This window comes from Dicentrarchus labrax, unplaced genomic scaffold (assembly GCF_905237075.1).
Source record: "Dicentrarchus labrax unplaced genomic scaffold, dlabrax2021, whole genome shotgun sequence".
NCBI lineage: Eukaryota > Metazoa > Chordata > Actinopteri > Moronidae > Dicentrarchus > Dicentrarchus labrax.
Genome location: NW_026136713.1, coordinates 10,459,036 through 10,479,865, shown reverse-complemented (window position 1 = coordinate 10,479,865; position 20,830 = coordinate 10,459,036). Strand labels below are relative to the sequence as shown.

Sequence of the window (20,830 nt, the reverse complement as noted above, 5' to 3'; positions counted from 1 at the left end):
TTTGAATGTTGGTCTGGAAATCGTAGACCACGTGCTTTGTGTAAATATACTGTAACGTTACTGGTTTTAAGAAGGTCAAACACTTCACTGCTTTGGATCAAACATTTTTGGGTATCCTTACAAACGGTTTCTACTCAAGTGTGCTTTGAATACCCCGCTGTATCGGCATTACAATGCTCTATCCATGGTTCTGAAGTATGTGGCAATTGAACTGTTTTGTTATAAGGGCATGGCATTACACTCAGTAATGCAGAAGCTGTCATTTTTGTAGTTTATTACTGACTGGAATCATTTAAATTCCGGTGCTCTCTAGCAAATATCATGTTTGACTGTGTTTATTTCAAAGCATTGTAGTCATAACAAATGACCATGAGGCGGCACTATAGACCGTAACACCACCAGCCAGTTGCTGATTTGTAGAGGCCCCTCCCACATTAAAAGGATCATCATTTTGCCAGTGCTTTGTTAGAGTGAGACGCAGGGCGGAGGGGAATGGATATAGAAAATATACCGACATATAATTTCGTCCGTCAAGGGATCGTTTGGCCTTAATAAGCAAACGGCTCGTCGATATAAGGTTATGTGCTTTGTTCTCGTTTTGTGGAATTATGCATCGGCCAGGAAGAAAGACCTCGTTCGGGATATATCTTGTGCTTGTTGTGTTGGAGTATAACTGGGGAGCGGTATCCGGGCAGCTCTCCTATTCCGTCTCAGAGGAGGTAAACCTGGGGACTTCTGTTGGACATCTCGCCAAGGATCTAAATCTTAACGTACAGGATTTGGAGTCACGTATGTTTCAGATCGTTCCTGGATCAAAGAGAAAGTATTTTGATGTAAATTTGAAGTCAGGTTTCCTCTACGTCAGTGAAAGAATAGACAGAGAAGAGCTTTGTGCGAAAGCTGCTAAGTGCACGATAAATGTAGAGGCTGTGATTAATAATCCACTGAAGCTTTACCGTATTGAAGTTAATATTCTTGACGTAAACGATAACCCCCCCTCTTTCAGTGCCAAATCACAAACTATCGACATAGCAGAAAGCATCCTGCCGGGAGCTACCTTCCCTGTGCTGTCGGCCTACGATGCCGATGTAGGTAAAAACAGTATTAACACATACAAGCTAAATCCCAATGAATATTTTTCTTTAGCGGTGCACAAAGGAGAGAGTGTATCAGCCGAGTTAGTTCTTCAGAAAGCATTAGACCGAGAAAAACAGGCTTTAATTAAGCTGGCGCTCACCGCTGTAGATGGAGGAACACCTCCCAAATCAGGCACATCAGAAATAATCATTAATGTTCTGGACAACAACGATAATATCCCAGTCTTTACAAAAACATTGTACAAAACAAGTATTACAGAAAATGCAGCACTTGGCAGTACAGTAATAACAGTGACTGCAACTGACGCTGATGAGGGGATAAACAAAGACATTGTATACCTACTAAATTCGAAAGATCAAGACCATATTTTGGACATTTTTGAACATTGATTCAGAAACAGGAATAATAACCGTTAAAGGAAAAATTGACTTTGAAACCAACCCTGCCTTTGAAATTCGTGTGCAGGCTGCTGACAAAGGCCAGCCTCCATTAACAGCACAGTGTAAGGTACTAGTTGAGGTGGTGGACCTGAATGACAATGCGCCTGACATCACAGTGACGTCACTGCTTAGTACAGTGAAGGAGGACGCTGAAATTGGCACTGCCATTGCACTTGTTTCTGTTCTTGACAGAGATGGGGGCAAAAATGGTGAAGTCAAATGTGAGATATTGAATTCGGTTCCTTTTAAATTGGAGACAAATTATAAAAATTATTATTCATTAGTTATCGGTGGAGCTCTAGACAGGGAACTCATCTCCCACTACAATATCACTATCAAAGCTACGGATGAAGGTAGGCCCCCTCTCTCTAACACTAGCGTGGTTATTGTTCAGGTTTCTGATGTAAATGACAACACACCTAGGTTTTCAGAGACTGTTATTAATATGTATGTGGAAGAAAACAGTCCAGTTGGGACGGTTTTGAAAGCAATATCCGCAACAGATGCTGATATTAGTGAAAATGGTCAGGTGAGCTATTCATTAGTCAGTGAGAATAAATTAGTCCCGCTGTCTACAATGATTAACATCAACTCGGAGACTGGAGATATAGTCAGCCTGCAGTCTTTTAACTATGAGGAGTTAAAAACGTTTCAGTTTAAAGTTCAGGCCACAGACTCTGGTGTTCCTCCACTCAGCAGCAACGTGACTGTGAACGTTTTTATTCTGGATGAAAATGACAATAATCCAACGATTCTGGCGCCCTATTCTGAACACGGCTCCGTTAACAGTGAGAGCATTCCCTATTCTGCTGAAGCGGGATACTTTGTGGCAAAGATCAGGGCTGTAGACGCAGACTCTGGATACAATGCGCTGCTTTCTTATCACCTGTCTGAACCCAAAGGAAACAACCTCTTCCGCATTGGAACCAGCACCGGAGAGATCAGGACTAAGAGGAGAATGAGTGACAATGACCTGAAAACTCACCCCTTGGTGGTTCTGGTTTCTGATAACGGAGAACCCTCCCTGTCAGCTACTGTGTCTATTGATGTGGTGGTGGTTGAAAGCACAGCTGATATCCAGACTCCGTTCAGACATGGGCCCATAAAGGAGGAGAGCTTCTCTGATTTAAACCTGTATCTGCTGATCGCCATTGTGTCGGTGTCAGTGATCTTTCTGCTGAGCCTCATCAGTTTAATAGCTGTCAAATGCCACAGGACAGACAGTTTCAGCAGGTACAGCGCCCCAATGATTACCACCCACCCTGACGGGAGCTGGTCTTACTCTAAATCTACTCAGCAGTATGACGTGTGTTTCAGCTCAGACACGTTGAAGAGTGACGTAGTGGTTTTCCCCGCCCCGTTTCCGCCTGTAGATGGTGAACTGATCAGTATTAACGGAGGAGACACTTTTACCAGAACTCAAACTTTGCCAAATAAAGAAAAGGTAAGAACTTAAGCATTAAGTAAGTCTCATTGTTGCCCTTCATTTATGTTGAAAAGCGAAATTATACTTGTCACTTTAATTAATGGATTGGTGTTCCTTGAACAACAACAATCTTTCATTGTAATATACTTCAAGTTTGAGTTAAATAAAGTAAAAAGTCACGGGGTTGTTGTCGCATCTTGGCCTGCTCTACATGCTGTATTTAAATGTGTACGTCGCTGTCCGTGGTGCTGAACGCAACTTTCTTAATGCGCTCTGCCTGAAGTCCGGATAAGTATGTTCCATTCTAAGACATGTGCTGTGTTGTTGTGCAGCATATTTGCAAGCGAACATATCTTTATGTCCATAATAGAGTGGGCGTATTGTACAATTGTATAATTTGCATAATTGTATGAAACAATGTCACAGCAGATTTTACTACAATGACAATAGTAAATCCGCATTCTGTCCTTTGAAGTATGTTGTGTTTTTTAAACATGTCCAAATCCTTGCAATAACTCATAGTGCAGTTTATAAGTGTGTCCCAGTCTTCCTTTATGAGGAGTGTTTTATAGTTGTTTATAACGTGTGCAGTTACGGAAAGTTTCCACAAAGTGACGCTATAGACCGTAACACAGAAATGTTAAGGCTCCTCCCAGAGTACAACAGAATGACTGTGGTTTTCATCACAAAGAGACACGGGAAGAGAGGGGAGGGTATAATGGAGTCCGCGTCTGTAAGAATAAGAACATCTGAATAGTGTTGGCTAAAATTCTGTCAAGTCTCACAATTCCACGGTAGAAACCCTAATGTGGATGTATGCTTTGGTCTTCTTCGGCGGAATGATGCCTTTACCGAGTAGCAGGAGGTCTATTGTTACATATCTGGTGCTGGCGCTGTTGGATTGTTACTGGGAAGCGGCGTCTGGGCAGCTCTCCTACTCCGTGTCAGAGGAGGTAAACCCGGGAACTAATGTCGGAAATATCGCCAAGGATCTAAACCTCAATGTGCAGGATTTGGAGTCCCGTTTGTTTCAGGTTGTTACCGGATCAAAGAGGAAATACTTCGAGGTAAACGTAAAGACCGGCTTTCTCTATGTCAATGAGAGGATAGACAGAGAGGAGCTTTGTGCAGAGGAACCCAAATGCAGTGTTAGCGTAGAGGCTGTGATAAACAACCCATTAAAGCTTTACCGTGTAGAGATAGAAATTAGAGATGTGAATGACCATTCTCCGTCTTTTAACACAAAATCACAAATACTAGACATTGCAGAGAACACTTTGCCTGGATTTAGATTTGCGTTATCGGAAGCAAGCGATGCAGATGTGGGTAAAAATGGTGTTAGCGCGTATAAGCTCAGTCCAAACGAATACTTCACTCTTGCGACACACACAAGAGAGGAGAGTATATCTCCAGAGTTGGTGCTGCAGAAAGCCCTAGACCGTGAGAAAAGGCCACATATGCAGCTCGTGTTAACTGCGGTAGACGGGGGAAGTCCACCAAATTCAGGCACATCGGAAATTGAAATAAATGTATTAGATACAAACGATAACGCACCAGTCTTTAGCAGCACTCTTTACAAAGTTCAAACGTTTGAAAATATCCCGATTGGTACGGCAGTCTTCACTTTAAATGCCACAGACGCTGATGAAGGTACAAACAGTGACATAGTATATTCTCTGCGTAGCAAAGATCAGGACCATATCCTGGATATTTTCAAAATCGACCCTGACACAGGAATAATTTCCGTGAAAGGAAAAATCGACTATGAGGAAAGAAAAGCTTTTGAGATTCGAGCAGAGGCCAGGGACAGAGGCCAACCTCCTATGTCTGCACATAGTAAAGTGCTGGTAGAAGTAATTGATGTTAACGACAATGCTCCTGAAATCACTGTGACGTCACTGCTCAACACAGTGAACGAGGACGCTGGTGTCGGTACCGCTATCGCACTAGTATCAGTTTTAGATAGAGACGGTGGTAAAAACGGTGAAGTGAAATGTGAGATCTTGAATACTGTTCCGTTCAAATTGGAGACAAATTATAAAAACTATTACTCTTTAGTAGTGGACGGTAAGCTAGACAGAGAGCTAACTCCTCAGTACAATGTAACAATTTCAGCTACCGATGAAGGAAGTCCTCCACTTTCTAATACCAGCGTTATTATTGTTTACGTGTCTGATGTTAATGACAATGCGCCGTATTTCCCAGAGCCTTTAATAAACGTTTATGTGAAGGAAAACAGCAAAGTAGGAACAGTTATTAAAACAGTGACAGCAATTGATGCTGACGTCAGCAACAACGGTCAGGTGACCTACTCACTTTTAGACAGTAATAGTAAATCTCTGCCCCTCCCCACAATGATAAACATCAACTCAGAGACTGGAGATATAGTCAGCCTGCAGTCTTTTAACTATGAGGAGTTAAAAACGTTTCAGTTTAAAGTTCAGGCCACAGACTCTGGTGTTCCTCCGCTCAGCAGCAACGTGACTGTGAACGTTTTGATTCTGGATGAAAATGACAATAATCCAACGATTCTCGCGCCGTATTCTGAGCACGGCTCCGTTAACAGTGAGAGCATCCCCTATTCTGCTGAAGCGGGATACTTTGTGGCAAAGATCAGGGCTGTAGACGCAGACTCTGGATACAATGCGCTGCTTTCTTATCACCTGTCTGAGCCCAAAGGAAACAACCTCTTCCGCATCGGAACCAGCACCGGAGAGATCCGGACTAAGAGGAGAATGAGTGACAATGACCTGAAAACTCACCCCTTGGTGGTTCTAGTTTCTGATAACGGAGAACCCTCCCTGTCAGCTACTGTGTCTATTGATGTGGTGGTGGTTGAAAGCACAGCTGACATCCAGACTCCGTTCAGACATGCGCCCATAAAGGAGGAGAGCTTCTCTGATTTAAACCTGTATCTGCTGATCGCCATTGTGTCGGTGTCAGTGATCTTTCTGCTGAGCCTCATCAGTTTAATAGCTGTCAAATGCCACAGGACAGACAGTTTCAGCAGGTACAGCGCCCCAATGATCACCACCCACCCTGATGGGAGCTGGTCTTACTCTAAATCTACTCAGCAGTATGACGTGTGTTTCAGCTCAGACACGTTGAAGAGTGACGTAGTAGTTTTCCCCGCCCCGTTTCCTCCTGTAGATGGTGAACTGATCAGTATTAATGGAGGAGACACTTTTACCAGAACTCAGACTTTACCTAATAAAGAAAAGGTAAGCCACGCCTCATTTATTAATCCAAGGAGTGAATCTTTTCTATATTTAAGTGAACATAACGTGCATGTCTTTGTAACATGCAGATATATGAATATGTTGCAAAACGTGTGTGTTATACATAATATACTTTACGTAAAAATACTTGAGCTTTGCAGCTATACTTATAAATATTCTATAGCACTGTTAAGAATTTATAAGAGCTGGTAACTGGTTATTTAGAGGCTCTGTGTAACGTAAAAATGTATTCTAAACCGTTTGCTGGTGGTTTGTTGTGTACTAGAAAGTTTGCAGTTGATGTAATGAGTGTTAACTGTCCACGGTGGTTTCTATGAGTTTCACAGTGTCTTGGACACAGTACTTTGCAGTCAATTGAGTAATGGCACGCCATGCACTAAATACCGCATTGAAGCTCTGTCCATGGTGCTGAAAACATCTTCTCTTTCTTCTATTCTCTGTATTGACATTCGGGTGCTGTCCGTAGTGCTGATATTGTTATAGTCCTTGTATCAGAGTTCAGTAGCTACACAGACAACGACAGTGTAAAATAATTACACACACAGATAAAGACATAGATGCTAATGAATAACAAGACGAATGTATTCAACTGCATAAATAAAAATTGCTCAATGAACAGTCTACCCGCTGAGCTCAAGTCCTTCAAAACCAGCCAATAACTTACATTAGTTTGTTCAGCATATATGTTTTTATAACAAGAGTTTTCTGTGCCTTTTGATAAACATATCCTCTTCTGTTTTGAGACATTTTTCTAAATCTAAAAGTGTCACAAGATGTCGCTAGAGACCACGCAAAAATTGTGTGTTCACCGTTTAGAAACTCCTCCTCTCTTCATTACAAAAACGAAAACGTCACCATCTGGCAGTGCTTTGTGAAAATAGCGTACAGACGAGTGAAGTCCTACAGAGAGAGGATCCTAAGCGAGAATGGATACATAAAAAGAGCTGTTTTTCATTTTCGGTGGATAGTCCAAGAGGCAGAAACCAGGATTCATTATTTTTTCTTAAGAGCGATGGCTGCTCGGGAACCATGGGATAATATTGTGGGGCTATTTTTTACTCTGCTTTGTCTCTGCGACTGGTCCGTGGCTCAGATATCCTACTCCATTTCGGAGGAGGTGGACAAAGGGACAGCGGTGGGAAATCTTGCGAAGGATTTAAATCTGAGTGTGCAGCAACTTCATTCCGCGGGTCTTCAGATAACCTCTGGGTATAAAAAACGGTATTTTGACATAAATCATGAATCTGGAGTACTTTTCGTTAGCGAGAGGATAGATCGGGAGGAGCTTTGTCCTAATACGGTAAAGTGCTCTTTAAATATAGAGGCCATCCTGAGTAATCCTCGCAGCCTCCATCGAATTGAAGTTGTGATTAACGATATTAATGACAATGCTCCATCTTTTCTGGAAGAAATAACAACAATAGAAATGTATGAGTCTTCATATGTTGGAGAAAGGCATCCACTGCCGATAGCTCATGACGCAGATGTAGGTACTAATTCAGTAAAGAATTACAAATTAAACCCGAATGACTATTTCTCTTTGGACATACAGAGCATTGGTGACCAGAGTGTGTCTGCTGAGTTAGTGCTACAGAAAGCATTAGATCGAGAAAAACAGGCTGTTATTGAACTCACACTGACAGCGATAGATGGAGGAAAACCTCCCAAAACGGGGACTTTACACATACAAGTTAATGTACTGGATGTAAATGACAATTCACCCCTGTTCAGTAAATCTCTTTACAAGGTCCAAGTTGTTGAAAATGCAAATATTGGCACAGCGTTATTAACACTTACAGCTACTGATTTAGATGACGGTGTTAATGGCCAACTAGTCTACTCTTTTACAGAAAAGGGGCGTTTCAACCCTGATGACAAATTCGCCCTGAACGAAAATACTGGAGAACTTACTGTAAAAGGCAATATTGATTATGAGGAAAATCAAGCATACGAGATTCGTGTTCAAGCACGAGATAAAGGCACTCCTCCTCGCATTGCACACAGCAAGGTTTTAGTCGAAGTTATTGATGTAAATGACAATGCTCCGGAAATCTCGGTGTCATCACTCATGAGTCCAGTGAAAGAGGACGCTGAATTAGGCACAGCGGTTGCTATGGTGACTATCACTGACAGAGACGGAGGCAAAAATGGTCTGACGAACTGCAAAATTACAGGTTCTGTGCCATTTAAATTAAAATCTAACTATAAAAACTACTATTCTTTGTTGGTTGATGGGCCTCTTGACCGGGAGAGTGTTTCTCATTATAATGTATCAATTACAGCTGCAGATGAAGGAACTCCCTCTCTGTCGAGCACAAGCGTCATTAGTATTCAAGTTTCTGATGTCAATGACAATTCTCCTAGATTCCTGGAACCTTTGATTAATATTTACGTGAAAGAGAATAGTCCGATTGGAAGCACTATTTATACACTGACGACGTTAGATTCAGATTTTAATGAAAACGCAAAAGCAACGTACCAATTAATTAATAGTTCCCCGAAGACAACACAGATAGCTTCAATGGTAAACATCAACTCAGAGACTGGAGATATAGTCAGCCTGCAGTCTTTTAACTATGAGGAGTTAAAAACGTTTCAGTTTAAAGTTCAGGCCACAGACTCTGGTGTTCCTCCGCTCAGCAGCAACGTGACTGTGAACGTTTTGATTCTGGATGAAAATGACAATAATCCAACGATTCTCGCGCCCTATTCTGAGCACGGCTCCGTTAACAGTGAGAGCATCCCCTATTCTGCTGAAGCGGGATACTTTGTGGCAAAGATCAGGGCTGTAGACGCAGACTCTGGATACAATGCGCTGCTTTCTTATCACCTGTCTGAACCCAAAGGAAACAACCTCTTCCGCATCGGAACCAGCACCGGAGAGATCCGGACTAAGAGGAGAATGAGTGACAATGACCTGAAAACTCACCCCTTGGTGGTTCTGGTTTCTGATAACGGAGAACCCTCCCTGTCAGCTACTGTGTCTATTGATGTGGTGGTGGTTGAAAGCACAGCTGACATCCAGACTCCGTTCAGACATGCGCCCATAAAGGAGGAGAGCTTCTCTGATTTAAACCTGTATCTGCTGATCGCCATTGTGTCGGTGTCAGTGATCTTTCTGCTGAGCCTCATCAGTTTAATAGCTGTCAAATGCCACAGGACAGACAGTTTCAGCAGGTACAGCGCCCCAATGATCACCACCCACCCTGACGGGAGCTGGTCTTACTCTAAATCTACTCAGCAGTATGACGTGTGTTTCAGCTCAGACACGTTGAAGAGTGACGTAGTGGTTTTCCCCGCCCCGTTTCCGCCTGTAGATGGTGAACTGATCAGTATTAATGGAGGAGACACTTTTACCAGAACTCAAACTTTACCTAATAAAGAAAAGGTAAGAAAGAATTCAGCAGATTTCATCTAATTTATTTTTTATTTTTTTCTAGTAGTAATTCATTCTCAACTTCAGTTCATAATGTCTAGTGTGAAAACGTTCACACAGATCGGTGTGGCGTTCTGCTCATTTCTTTGAATTTTTAAAATGTGGTCTAAATGAATACGAATATGATGGATCCGATGGTGTTTCCTGAATGCAGAATGTTTTGGTCGGTTTTTGGTCATGGCAAAATGAGAAAAATAATCATCTTGTAAACGTAAATTAAACCGGATTTTTTATTTTATTTTGTAGCATTTCAGTTCATTTTGTAGCTACAGAAAAAGGCAATGAAAACATTCAGCCTTGTTCCAAACAAAATATATCCATGCAGTTGTTGCATATTTCCACGTGGTGACACTATAGACCACAACATTGAGAGTTCGCATTAGTAGTTTCACGCTCCTCCCAATATTACATGACGATTCGGCTTCTCCTGGCTTTGTAACAAAGACAGAACGAAAGGACGGAGGGAGGAACTGTTTTATACACCTATATAATATATATATATAGCTGATGCAGTCTAAAGTTATATGTTTTTATACTTGCAAAATGCGCGACGGGGTTTCCTTGCATTGGATGCGTGCTTAAATCACCCTTTGGAATGATGCCTGTACCGATGAGGATGTCTTTTGTTTCCTTTCTGGTGCTTGTGCTACTGGAGTGTTGCTGTGAAGCGGTGTCTGGGCAGCTCTCCTATTCCGTGTTAGAGGAAGTGAACCCGGGGACTTCTGTAGGAAATATCGCCAAGGATCTAAACCTCAGCCTTCAGGAGTTGGAAGCCCGTATGTTTCAGATTGTTACTGGATCAAAAAGGAAATATTTCGAGGTAAACGTAAAGACTGGTGTTCTCTTTGTCAATGAGAGAATAGACAGAGAGGAGCTCTGTACGAAGGAACCAAAATGCACAATCAGCGTAGAAGCGGTGATAAACAACCCGCTGAAGCTGTATCGTTTAGAAATAAATATACTTGATGTTAACGACAACGACCCGTTATTCACGGAAAAATCTCAAATTGTAGATATAGCAGAGAATACTCTGCCTGGCATGAAATTCGCTTTGTCGGAGGCTATCGATGCAGATGTAGGGAAGAATACAGTTAATGCGTTTAAATTAACACCAAATGAATATTTCTCTCTCGCTACGATCAAAGGAGGAGAGAGCGTGTCTGCCGAATTAGTTCTACAGAAAACGCTGGATCGAGAAAAACAGCCTGTGATATATCTTACTGTGACTGCTATAGATGGGGGGACTCCATCGAGATCTGGCACTTCACAGGTCATTATACACGTTTTAGACATAAATGATAACCCTCCAGTGTTCAGTAACCCCTTGTACAAAACTCCTATATATGAAAACACGCCAATCGGCGCAACAGTGATTACACTAAATGCAACCGACGCAGACGAAGGGATAAACGGTGAGATAGTGTATTCATTGAGAAGTAAAGGACAGGATCGTATATTAGAGATTTTTCAGATTGATCCCATAACGGGTGCCATAATGGTCAAAGCTAAAGTCGATTATGAGGAAAATAAAGCCTTTGAGATCCGTGCAGAAGCAAACGATAAAGCTCAGCCACCAATGTCCGCTCACTGCAAAGTGCTAGTAGAAGTAATTGATGTAAACGACAACGCTCCCGAGATCACTGTTACGTCATTATTAAATGCAGTGAAAGAGGATGCTGTTGCAGGTACTGCTATTGCACTTGTCTCAATTGTCGACAAAGATGGTGGAAAGAACGGCGAAGTGAAATGTAAAATCTTAAACCAGGTTCCCTTTAAACTAGAGACTAACTACAAAAACTATTATTCTTTAGTTGTTGATGGAGCTCTTGACAGAGAAATTACCTCCACCTACAACGTAATGATATCAGCTACCGACGAGGGGAGTCCTCCTCTCTCCAACAGTAGTGTTATCACTGTTCACGTTTCTGATGTTAATGACAACTCGCCTCGTTTCTCAGAACCTGTGGTTAATGTTCATGTGAAAGAAAACAGTAAAGTTGGCGTAATTATTAAAACTGTATCTGCATCTGATGCTGACATTGATCAGAATGGCCAGATTAAATATTCAATTTTAGACAGTAACACTAACTCATTACCACTCTCTACAATGATAAACATAAACTCAGAGACTGGAGATATAGTCAGCCTGCAGTCTTTTAACTACGAGGAGTTAAAAACGTTTCAGTTTAAAGTTCAGGCCACAGACTCTGGTGTTCCTCCTCTCAGCAGCAACGTGACTGTGAACGTTTTGATTCTGGATGAAAATGACAATAATCCAACGATTCTCGCGCCCTATTCTGAGCACGGCTCCGTTAACAGTGAGAGCATCCCCTATTCTGCTGAAGCGGGATACTTTGTGGCAAAGATCAGGGCTGTAGACGCAGACTCTGGATACAATGCGCTGCTTTCTTATCACCTGTCTGAGCCCAAAGGAAACAACCTCTTCCGCATCGGAACCAGCACCGGAGAGATCCGGACTAAGAGGAGAATGAGTGACAATGACCTGAAAACTCACCCCTTGGTGGTTCTGGTTTCTGATAACGGAGAACCCTCCCTGTCAGCTACTGTGTCTATTGATGTGGTGGTGGTCGAAAGCACAGCTGACATCCAGACTCCGTTCAGACATGCGCCCATAAAGGAGGAGAGCTTCTCTGATTTAAACCTGTATCTGCTGATCGCCATTGTGTCGGTGTCAGTGATCTTTCTGCTGAGCCTCATCAGTTTAATAGCTGTCAAATGCCACAGGACAGACAGTTTCAGCAGGTACAGCGCCCCAATGATCACCACCCACCCTGACGGGAGCTGGTCTTACTCTAAATCTACTCAGCAGTATGACGTGTGTTTCAGCTCAGACACGTTGAAGAGTGACGTGGTAGTTTTCCCCGCCCCGTTTCCGCCTGTAGATGGTGAACTGATCAGTATTAACGGAGGAGACACTTTTACCAGAACTCAAACTTTACCCAACAAAGAGAAGGTAAGAGACGTAAATTAACATCATCGATCAATGCACATTTTGTTTCTCATTTATTGGTTTTGCCGCTTTAAGCCTACGGCAAAAACGTGAAAATAATATTGCAATTACCCCTCGGTGTTTGGAATACAAAAGGTGGTCGAAGTGTGGGTCCCTTCAGCAGTGACAGTAGTGAATCATTATTATTATTATGAACTGCTTGGCAACATCAAAAGATCCATAGATTGCATATAGCCACAGTTTAAATACTCTCACAAGCCATTGAATGGGAAAGGCGCTCTCCATGGTGCTGATATCTCTCCGCGTTCCTCTGTCATTTACACATGTGCTACTTCACGCACTTATGATGAGTTTGTAGTACACGTGCCATAGTTTGTCGGTCGGTCGACACATTTAGAAAGCCATAAAAACATGTTTATATATAAAGCGACTATACATTTTTGAATTATACGGCCATGACGTTTAGCATTCTAGATATCAACAACAAAAATACACACTGGTAAAATATTGAGAAAGGAAACGAGGAGTTCTGTCCTAAATGAGCGTCTGGTTTGTAAAACTAAACATTTTTTTTTCAAAGCTGGGAACAGTCATACTATCATTAATGTATTCGGTAACACTTTATAATGAGTACACTATTAAGCATTAGTTAAGCATGAATAAATACGAATTCATCATTTATAATGCATGAATACACATTAGTATGTAGTTTATAAACACAGTTAAAAATGTTTTATTCATCATTGATAAGCACATTAGTTATGGATTAGTAAATACTGAATTCATCATTTATAAAGCATGATTCTGCTGTAAATAGTCATTACTATGTGGTTTATAATCACAGTTATAAATGTTTTACTCTTCATTGTACTGTACATTTCTGCATGCACTTGCAATCCACTATTCAGACATGTATCAACGTGATGACGTGCTGAGAGCGAATTACGTCATATTTACGTTAACTCTCAGAAGTACAGTGAGCCAAGGGAGCATGGAGAAGCACATAGTCGGCGGCCGTCAGCGCTATGGAATATGTGTCTTTTGGTTGCACACATTATGGTTGAAAGATAACGTTAGCTTGTCAGCAGCTGCAGGTGTTTGCCCTCGCTCCCCGACTAACGTTACTAACGTTACCGACCCGCCCGCGGTGGCTAAGCCGACCTAGTCTAGTCTCGTCTAGCCGGGCGAGGTGAGTGCCTAGCAGCGGCAGGTCGGCTTAGCCACCGCGGGCGAACACCTGCAGCTGCTGACAAGCTAACGTTATCTTTCAACCATAATGTGCAACCAAACAAAGACACAACCCCACAGAGCCGACGGCGCAGACTAATCTCTCCAGCGCTGCACGTCAGAAACTTCGAGAGTTAACGTAAATATGACTAACATCGCTCAGCACGTCATCACGTTGATGACGTGCGAGACGGGAGCTCAACGTACACGTCCCAAACAGATAAGATCACAACAATAGCATGTCTTCATAAACCACCCTTGTGTTGTGTTTCTCCTTCGTCTGTTAAGATAACTGAACATTTTGTGAGTCTCGAGGCATTGTCAGCCTTTATATCTCATTTGTAAATCCTTAATAAGCCATAGATAGTGCTCACTTTAGATAAGCTCGTGCAAAATACTTAATTAACGAGTAGTAAGTGCTTTGTAACTGTGAATTCCTGCATTAATAACTGTTTATAGGCCATCATTAGAAAATAATTTGTTGTGAGTTTTATAGAACATCTGCTAACACAGTCACTAATCATTAATACATGTCTAAATAGTGGATGTGCAAGTGCATGCAGAAATGTACAGCACAATGAAGAGTAAAACATTTATAACTGCGATTACAAACCACATAGTAATGACTATTTACAGCAGAAACATGCTTTATAAATGATGAATTCAGTATTTACTAGTCCATAACTAATGTGCTTATCAATGATGAATAATTCATTTTTAACTGTGTTTATAAACTACATACTAATGTGTATTCATGCGTTATAAATGATGAATTAATTATTTATTCATGCTTAACTAATGCTTAATAGTGTGTACTCATTATAAAGTGTTACCATGTATTCATTTAATTCATTAAGTTTTACTTGGCAATGATCAATACATCATCGTCCCTCTTGTCAGTTATAGCATTCCTCTGTAGAGTTTACTCTGTTGACTTATTTCACTGATCTTATTGTTGTTGCCTTTGCAGCAAACAAACAATAACGGTTCACCAAACCGATCATCAATCATACATTCCTGGTGTATTGTTTAAGAAAAGATCCTAACTCGTGAAGTGTGTTTGGTAAAGTACCCACTGTGGTCTATTAGAGGAACGCAAGATGTCGCTCGAGACCACACATTCAATCGTGTTCATTAATGACCTAAAACTCCACCTCCACTGTCGGTGAAGGAAGAACCAGCCTGTACGTTTCGTAGGGGTTGGGTTAGTAAACCACTTCGTCTTGAAAGATGGTTTCTATATGACGAGAGATTGGCTGTCTTTTGGATATTGTCCTGTTTTTGTGGATGAATGAAGGTTTTTTGCCTGTATTTCTTATCTAAACGAAAAGGATGCGTCGTCAACAGTACAGAGACGCCGTATGGATGTTGTGCGCCATTCTTCTTTGTTTATCTGACTGGTCTGCAGCTCAGATTTCTTACTCCGTTTCCGAGGAGGTGGACAAAGGCACAGTGGTGGGGAATCTCGTTAAGGATTTAAACATCAATACACAGCAGCTGGAGGAACGGGGCTTTCGGATTGTATCAGGATACAGTAAGAAATATTTCGAGGCAAATTTAAGAACAGGAGCTTTGTTTGTTAACGAAAGGATTGACCGAGAAGAGCTTTGTCCGAATTCACCTAAATGTTCCTTAAATATAGAGGGACTATTGAGCCATCCTATGAATATTTATCGCATTGAGGTCATCATTATTGACATAAATGATAATGCACCGTCATTCCTCGAGCAAATCCATGTGTTTAATATATCCGAGTCTTCTTCATCTGGAGAGAGGTATCCGCTCCCAATAGCCCAAGATTCAGACACAGGCAGCAATTCAGTGAAAACATACAAGTTAAGTCCCAACGAGCATTTCGCCATAGATGTGAGTAGCGGAGGAGACAGTGCGTCTGCTGAGTTAGTGCTGCAGAAAGCTTTAGATCGAGAGAAACAACCGATTATTAAACTAACATTAACAGCTGTAGACGGAGGAAAACCTGTAAAATCTGGCACTATGCAGATCCTTGTGAATGTGATTGACGTTAATGATAACACGCCTTCTTTTAGCAAGTCGCTCTATAAAGTAAGAGTACGCGAAAATGTACCAATAAGTACAACAATATTGAAACTAAATGCAACCGATTTAGACGAAGGACCAAATTCAGACATCAAATATTCTTTAATGAAAAGAGGGAATGTGAACTCCGCTGGAAAATTTACTGTCATTCCTGAAAGCGGTGAAATCATTTTAAATGCTAATTTGGATTACGAAGAAAGCAATGCATATGAATTAAGAGTACAAGCAACAGATCAAAGGCGCTTCCCCGCGCAGTGGTTATTCTAAAGTGCTGGTAGAGGTAATCGATGTTAATGATAATGCACCGGAAATCTCTATAACTTCACTCATGAGTCCAGTAAAGGAAAGTGCGGAAACTGGAACAGTTGTTGCTTTGGTGAGTGTGACGGATAAAGATGGAGGGCAAAATGGCCTTCTCAGCTGTAAAATTAAAGACTCGGTCCCTTTCACATTGACGTCAAATTACAAAAACTATTACTCTTTGACAGTTGGCGGTCTGCTTGACAGAGAGATTGTTTCAGAGTACAATGTAACCATTACTGCTACCGACGAGGGTAGTCCACCTCTTTCTAGCACTGCTGTAATCACCGTGCAGATTTCTGATATTAATGACAACGCGCCCCATTTCCCAGAAGCCAACATGAATATTTACGTGAGAGAGAATAGTAAAGTGGGAGATATTATCACAAGGACAACTGCAGAGGATGCAGATGCAAATGAAAATGCTAAATTGACTTATTCTTTAATGGATAATTATCCGAAAGGTTTTCCGATTTCAACATTTGTAAACATCAACTCAGAGACTGGAGATATAGTCAGCTTGCAGTCTTTTAACTATGAGGAGTTAAAAACGTTTCAGTTTAAAGTTCAGGCCACAGACTCTGGTGTTCCTCCGCTCAGCAGCAACGTGACTGTGAACGTTTTGATTCTGGATGAAAATGACAATAATCCAACGATTCTCGCGCCCTATTCTGAACACGGCTCCGTTAACAGTGAGAGCATCCCCTATTCTGCTGAAGCGGGATACTTTGTGGCAAAGATCAGGGCTGTAGACGCAGACTCTGGATACAATGCGCTGCTTTCTTATCACCTGTCTGAACCCAAAGGAAACAACCTCTTCCGCATCGGAACCAGCACCGGAGAGATCCGGACTAAGAGGAGAATGAGTGACAATGACCTGAAAACTCACCCCTTGGTGGTTCTGGTTTCTGATAACGGAGAACCCTCCCTGTCAGCTACTGTGTCTATTGATGTGGTGGTGGTTGAAAGCACAGCTGACATCCAGACTCCGTTCAGACACGGGCCCATAAAGGAGGAGAGCTTCTCTGATTTAAACCTGTATCTGCTGATCGCCATTGTGTCGGTGTCAGTGATCTTTCTGCTGAGCCTCATCAGTTTAATAGCTTTCAAATGCCACAGGACAGACAGTTTCAGCAGGTACAGCGCCCCAATGATCACCACCCACCCTGACGGGAGCTGGTCTTACTCTAAATCTACTCAGCAGTATGACGTGTGTTTCAGCTCAGACACGTTGAAGAGTGACGTAGTGGTTTTCCCCGCCCCGTTTCCGCCTGTAGATGGTGAGCTGATCAGTATTAACGGAGGAGACACTTTTACACGGACTCAAACTTTACCTAACACAGAAAAGGTATGTGTTCTTCAGTTTTCAGTGAAGTTCTTTAATTTTGTATGATTTATATTTTTTCAAATAATATTTTAGTATAATTATGCATACACAAGTCAACATGACTTGTAATCAAAGAAAAATCTAAAAGTAGAAGTAAAAATTTCCTGGTTGCCATAGCAAGAGTTTATTCTGTTCACGTAAGCACTCGGTACATATTGTAGTTTACAAATTAACTAATACAAGTTCACATCACTGTTGGAATTCACAACGAAGACTGAGAACCTAGATTCATGTTTTATGGTCTTGATATGTCGGTCTTTGAGAGCATCTTTTTTAACAGTGTGATCTTTAAACAGCACTTCATGTGGTTCATATGCTGAATGTACAGCGCTCTCCGTGGTGCTGAAATTAGTCTATGCAAACTTTGAATTCTGCAAGTTCTCTGGATGTTTCTTTATTAGTAGTAAAATGTATTGGTGGGCTGATGACTAATTTTACGTAAAACAAAATATTTTGCCATTTTCAGATTTACATTTGAAAAGGAACATGATTCAATTATTAAATATCAACTATACTAACAAATAACCTTCATTTTTATTCTATACACTGAAGCCAATTTATGTGCCAATGATTTTAATAATACAAGTCTTTTAAACTGCAAATCATTGGTCTAAGTGTTATTCACATTTATGGACGTATCTGTCGTTTACCACACGATGTCGCTGGAGACCATGGATATGATTGTTACAATATGTGTAAAACTCCTCCCTGCACGGGAAACCTAAAACCGTCACTGGCCATCAGTTAAGAGAGACAGCAGGGTTGTGTTGTGGCGAGAAGGGCTCCTGCTGCCGCTGAATAATCGTGTTTATGACGGATAAACTGGAAATACATGACTATCGGGATTCGGTGCTCACTGTACAACGATGGGAAACGAGGAATATGTCTGGATTCGTGTTGTTGCACTGCTGTTTCTTTGTGACTGGTCTGCTTCGCAGTTATCTTACTCCATTTCCGAGGAGGTGAACAAAGGCACCGTGGTGGGGAACATCGCGAAGGATTTGAATTTGAATGTACAAGATCTAGAAACCAGGGATCTACGTATTGTTTCGAGTTACAGTAAGAGCTATTTCGACGTGAATTTGCGGACCGGGAACCTCTTTGTTGGCGAGAGGATAAACAGAGAAGAGATTTGTCCGAATTCGGCACAATGCTCATTGAGAATACAGGCTGTTTTAAGCAATCCAATGAATGTACACCGCATTGAGGTCAGTGTTTTAGATATAAATGACAACTCCCCAGAATTCATTGAGCAGTCGTTTTCATTAAACATCTCCGAATCACTGTCACCGGGAGAGCGATATCTGCTCCCAATAGCAGTAGACGCAGACATAGGGAGTAATTCAGTAAAGAACTACAAGCTGAGCCAAAATGAATATTTCTCGCTTGATGTGCAGAGCGGTGGAGAACACGGTGTGTCTGCTGAGTTAGTGCTGCAGAAAGCTTTAGACCGAGAGAAACAGTCGGTTATTAAACTTATTTTGACTGCTCTGGATGGAGGAAAACCTGCTAGATCAGGCACATTGCAGATAAATGTTAATGTAATAGATGCCAATGATAATCCACCAATTTTTAGCAAATCGCTTTATAAAGTGCATGTCCGTGAAAACACTGCACACGGAACGGTAGTAATTAAATTAAATGCAACCGATTTAGACGAAGGCATGAACAGTAAGATCCTGTATTCTTTGATAAAACGAGGAAATATTGATCCATCAAATATTTTTGATCTAAATTCAGAAACAGGAGAAATCACTGTGAAGGGTACATTAGATTATGAAGAGACGCCTGCTTATGAGGTTAGAGTTCAAGCAAGGGATCAAGGTACCTCTCCTCGTAGTGCACATGCTAAACTACTGATAGAGATAATTGATGTGAATGACAATGCCCCGGAAATATCGGTGACGTCACTGATGACCCCAGTAAAGGAAGACGCAGAACTGGGGACAATCGTTGCTTTGGTTACAGTGAGTGATAAAGATGGAGGAAATAATGGAGTAACTAACTGTAAGGTAGTTGGGTCTGTTCCCTTTAAACTGAAGTCTAACTATAAAAATGACTATTCATTAGTAGTAGATGGACCACTGGACAGAGAAAACACTTCTCTTTATAATGTCACCATTACAGCCACAGATGAAGGAAGTCCACCTCTGTCCAGTATCAGGGTCATTACTGTTGATGTTTCTGATGTTAATGATAACGCTCCTCGATTTATGGAGCCTGTGATTAATGTTTACGTTAAAGAAAACAGTCCAGTAGGCTCCGTTATTTACACAATAAATGCGTTTGATCCCGATTTAGACAATAATGCAAAACTGAGTTATAAATTGTTAGATAGTTCTCCAAAGAATATTCCGATTTCATCTGTTGTAAACATCAACTCAGAGACTGGAGATATAGTCAGTCTGCAGTCTTTTAACTATGAGGAGTTAAAAACGTTTCAGTTTAAAGTTCAGGCCACAGACTCTGGTGTTCCTCCGCTCAGCAGCAACGTGACTGTGAACGTTTTGATTCTGGATGAAAATGACAATAATCCAACGATTCTCGCGCCCTATTCTGAGCACGGCTCCGTTAACAGTGAGAGCATCCCCTATTCTGCTGAAGCGGGATACTTTGTGGCAAAGATCAGGGCTGTAGACGCAGACTCTGGATACAATGCGCTGCTTTCTTATCACCTGTCTGAGCCCAAAGGAAACAACCTCTTCCGCATCGGAACCAGCACCGGAGAGATCCGGACTAAGAGGAGAATGAGTGACAATGACCTGAAAACTCACCCCTTGGTGGTTCTGGTTTCTGATAACGGAGAACCATCCCTGTCAGCTACTGTGTCTATTGATGTGGTGGTGGTTGAAAGCACAGCTGACATCCAGACTCCGTTCAGACATGCGCCCATAAAGGAGGAGAGCTTCTCTGATTTAAACCTGTATCTGCTGATCGCCATTGTGTCGGTGTCAGTGATCTTTCTGCTGAGCCTCATCAGTTTAATAGCTGTCAAATGCCACAGGACAGACAGTTTCAGCAGGTACAGCGCCCCAATGATCACCACCCACCCTGACGGGAGCTGGTCTTACTCTAAATCTACTCAGCAGTATGACGTGTGTTTCAGCTCAGACACGTTGAAGAGTGACGTAGTAGTTTTCCCCGCCCCGTTTCCACCTGTAGATGGTGAGCTGATCAGTATTAATGGAGGAGACACTTTTACCAGAACTCAAACTTTACCTAACACAGAAAAGGTATGTACTCTTAAG

General features: G+C 41.7%; 3 protein-coding genes and 1 long non-coding RNA gene across 16 annotated transcripts in view; 3 read left to right on the top strand and 1 right to left on the bottom strand.

Annotated features, from left to right (window-relative positions):
* LOC127374226 (protocadherin alpha-C2-like) overlaps nucleotides 1-20,830 on the top strand; it is a 141,729-nt gene that overhangs the window by 64,163 nt on the left and 56,736 nt on the right. Inside the window, exon 1 of one of the 12 annotated variants that reach the window (XM_051419313.1) lies at nucleotides 7,070-9,591. The exons of 8 other annotated variants lie outside the window; for them this stretch is intronic. In XM_051419313.1, the coding sequence (XP_051275273.1) occupies nucleotides 7,216-9,591 (2,376 nt within the window). In that variant the 5' untranslated portion in view covers nucleotides 7,070-7,215. Of the gene's footprint in view, nucleotides 1-7,069; nucleotides 9,592-10,077; nucleotides 12,614-18,313; nucleotides 20,816-20,830 lie in introns of those variants that run through there. 3 more of the 12 variants (XM_051419312.1, XM_051419319.1, XM_051419318.1) reach the window with 3 other exon arrangements.
* Nucleotides 113-1,577, top strand: LOC127374279 (protocadherin alpha-5-like). The gene has a single exon (XM_051419428.1). It carries the CDS (start codon nucleotides 609-611, stop codon nucleotides 1,485-1,487), a length of 879 nt encoding a protein of 292 aa, XP_051275388.1. The 5' UTR covers nucleotides 113-608; the 3' UTR covers nucleotides 1,488-1,577.
* Nucleotides 9,389-20,815, bottom strand: LOC127374282 (uncharacterized). 2 transcript variants are annotated; one of them, XR_007887012.1, is made up of 2 exons: nucleotides 20,739-20,815; nucleotides 9,389-9,514 (listed from the first exon to the last, which is right to left on the bottom strand). It is a non-coding gene; the product is annotated as an uncharacterized LOC127374282 (long non-coding RNA). The 2 variants fall into 2 exon arrangements; XR_007887011.1 differs by lacking the exon at nucleotides 9,389-9,514 and adding an exon at nucleotides 17,341-17,466.
* On the top strand, nucleotides 14,679-16,260 carry LOC127374275 (protocadherin alpha-4-like). The gene has a single exon (XM_051419423.1). The coding sequence runs from the start codon at nucleotides 15,170-15,172 to the stop codon at nucleotides 16,160-16,162; it is 993 nt and encodes a 330-aa protein (XP_051275383.1). The 5' UTR covers nucleotides 14,679-15,169; the 3' UTR covers nucleotides 16,163-16,260.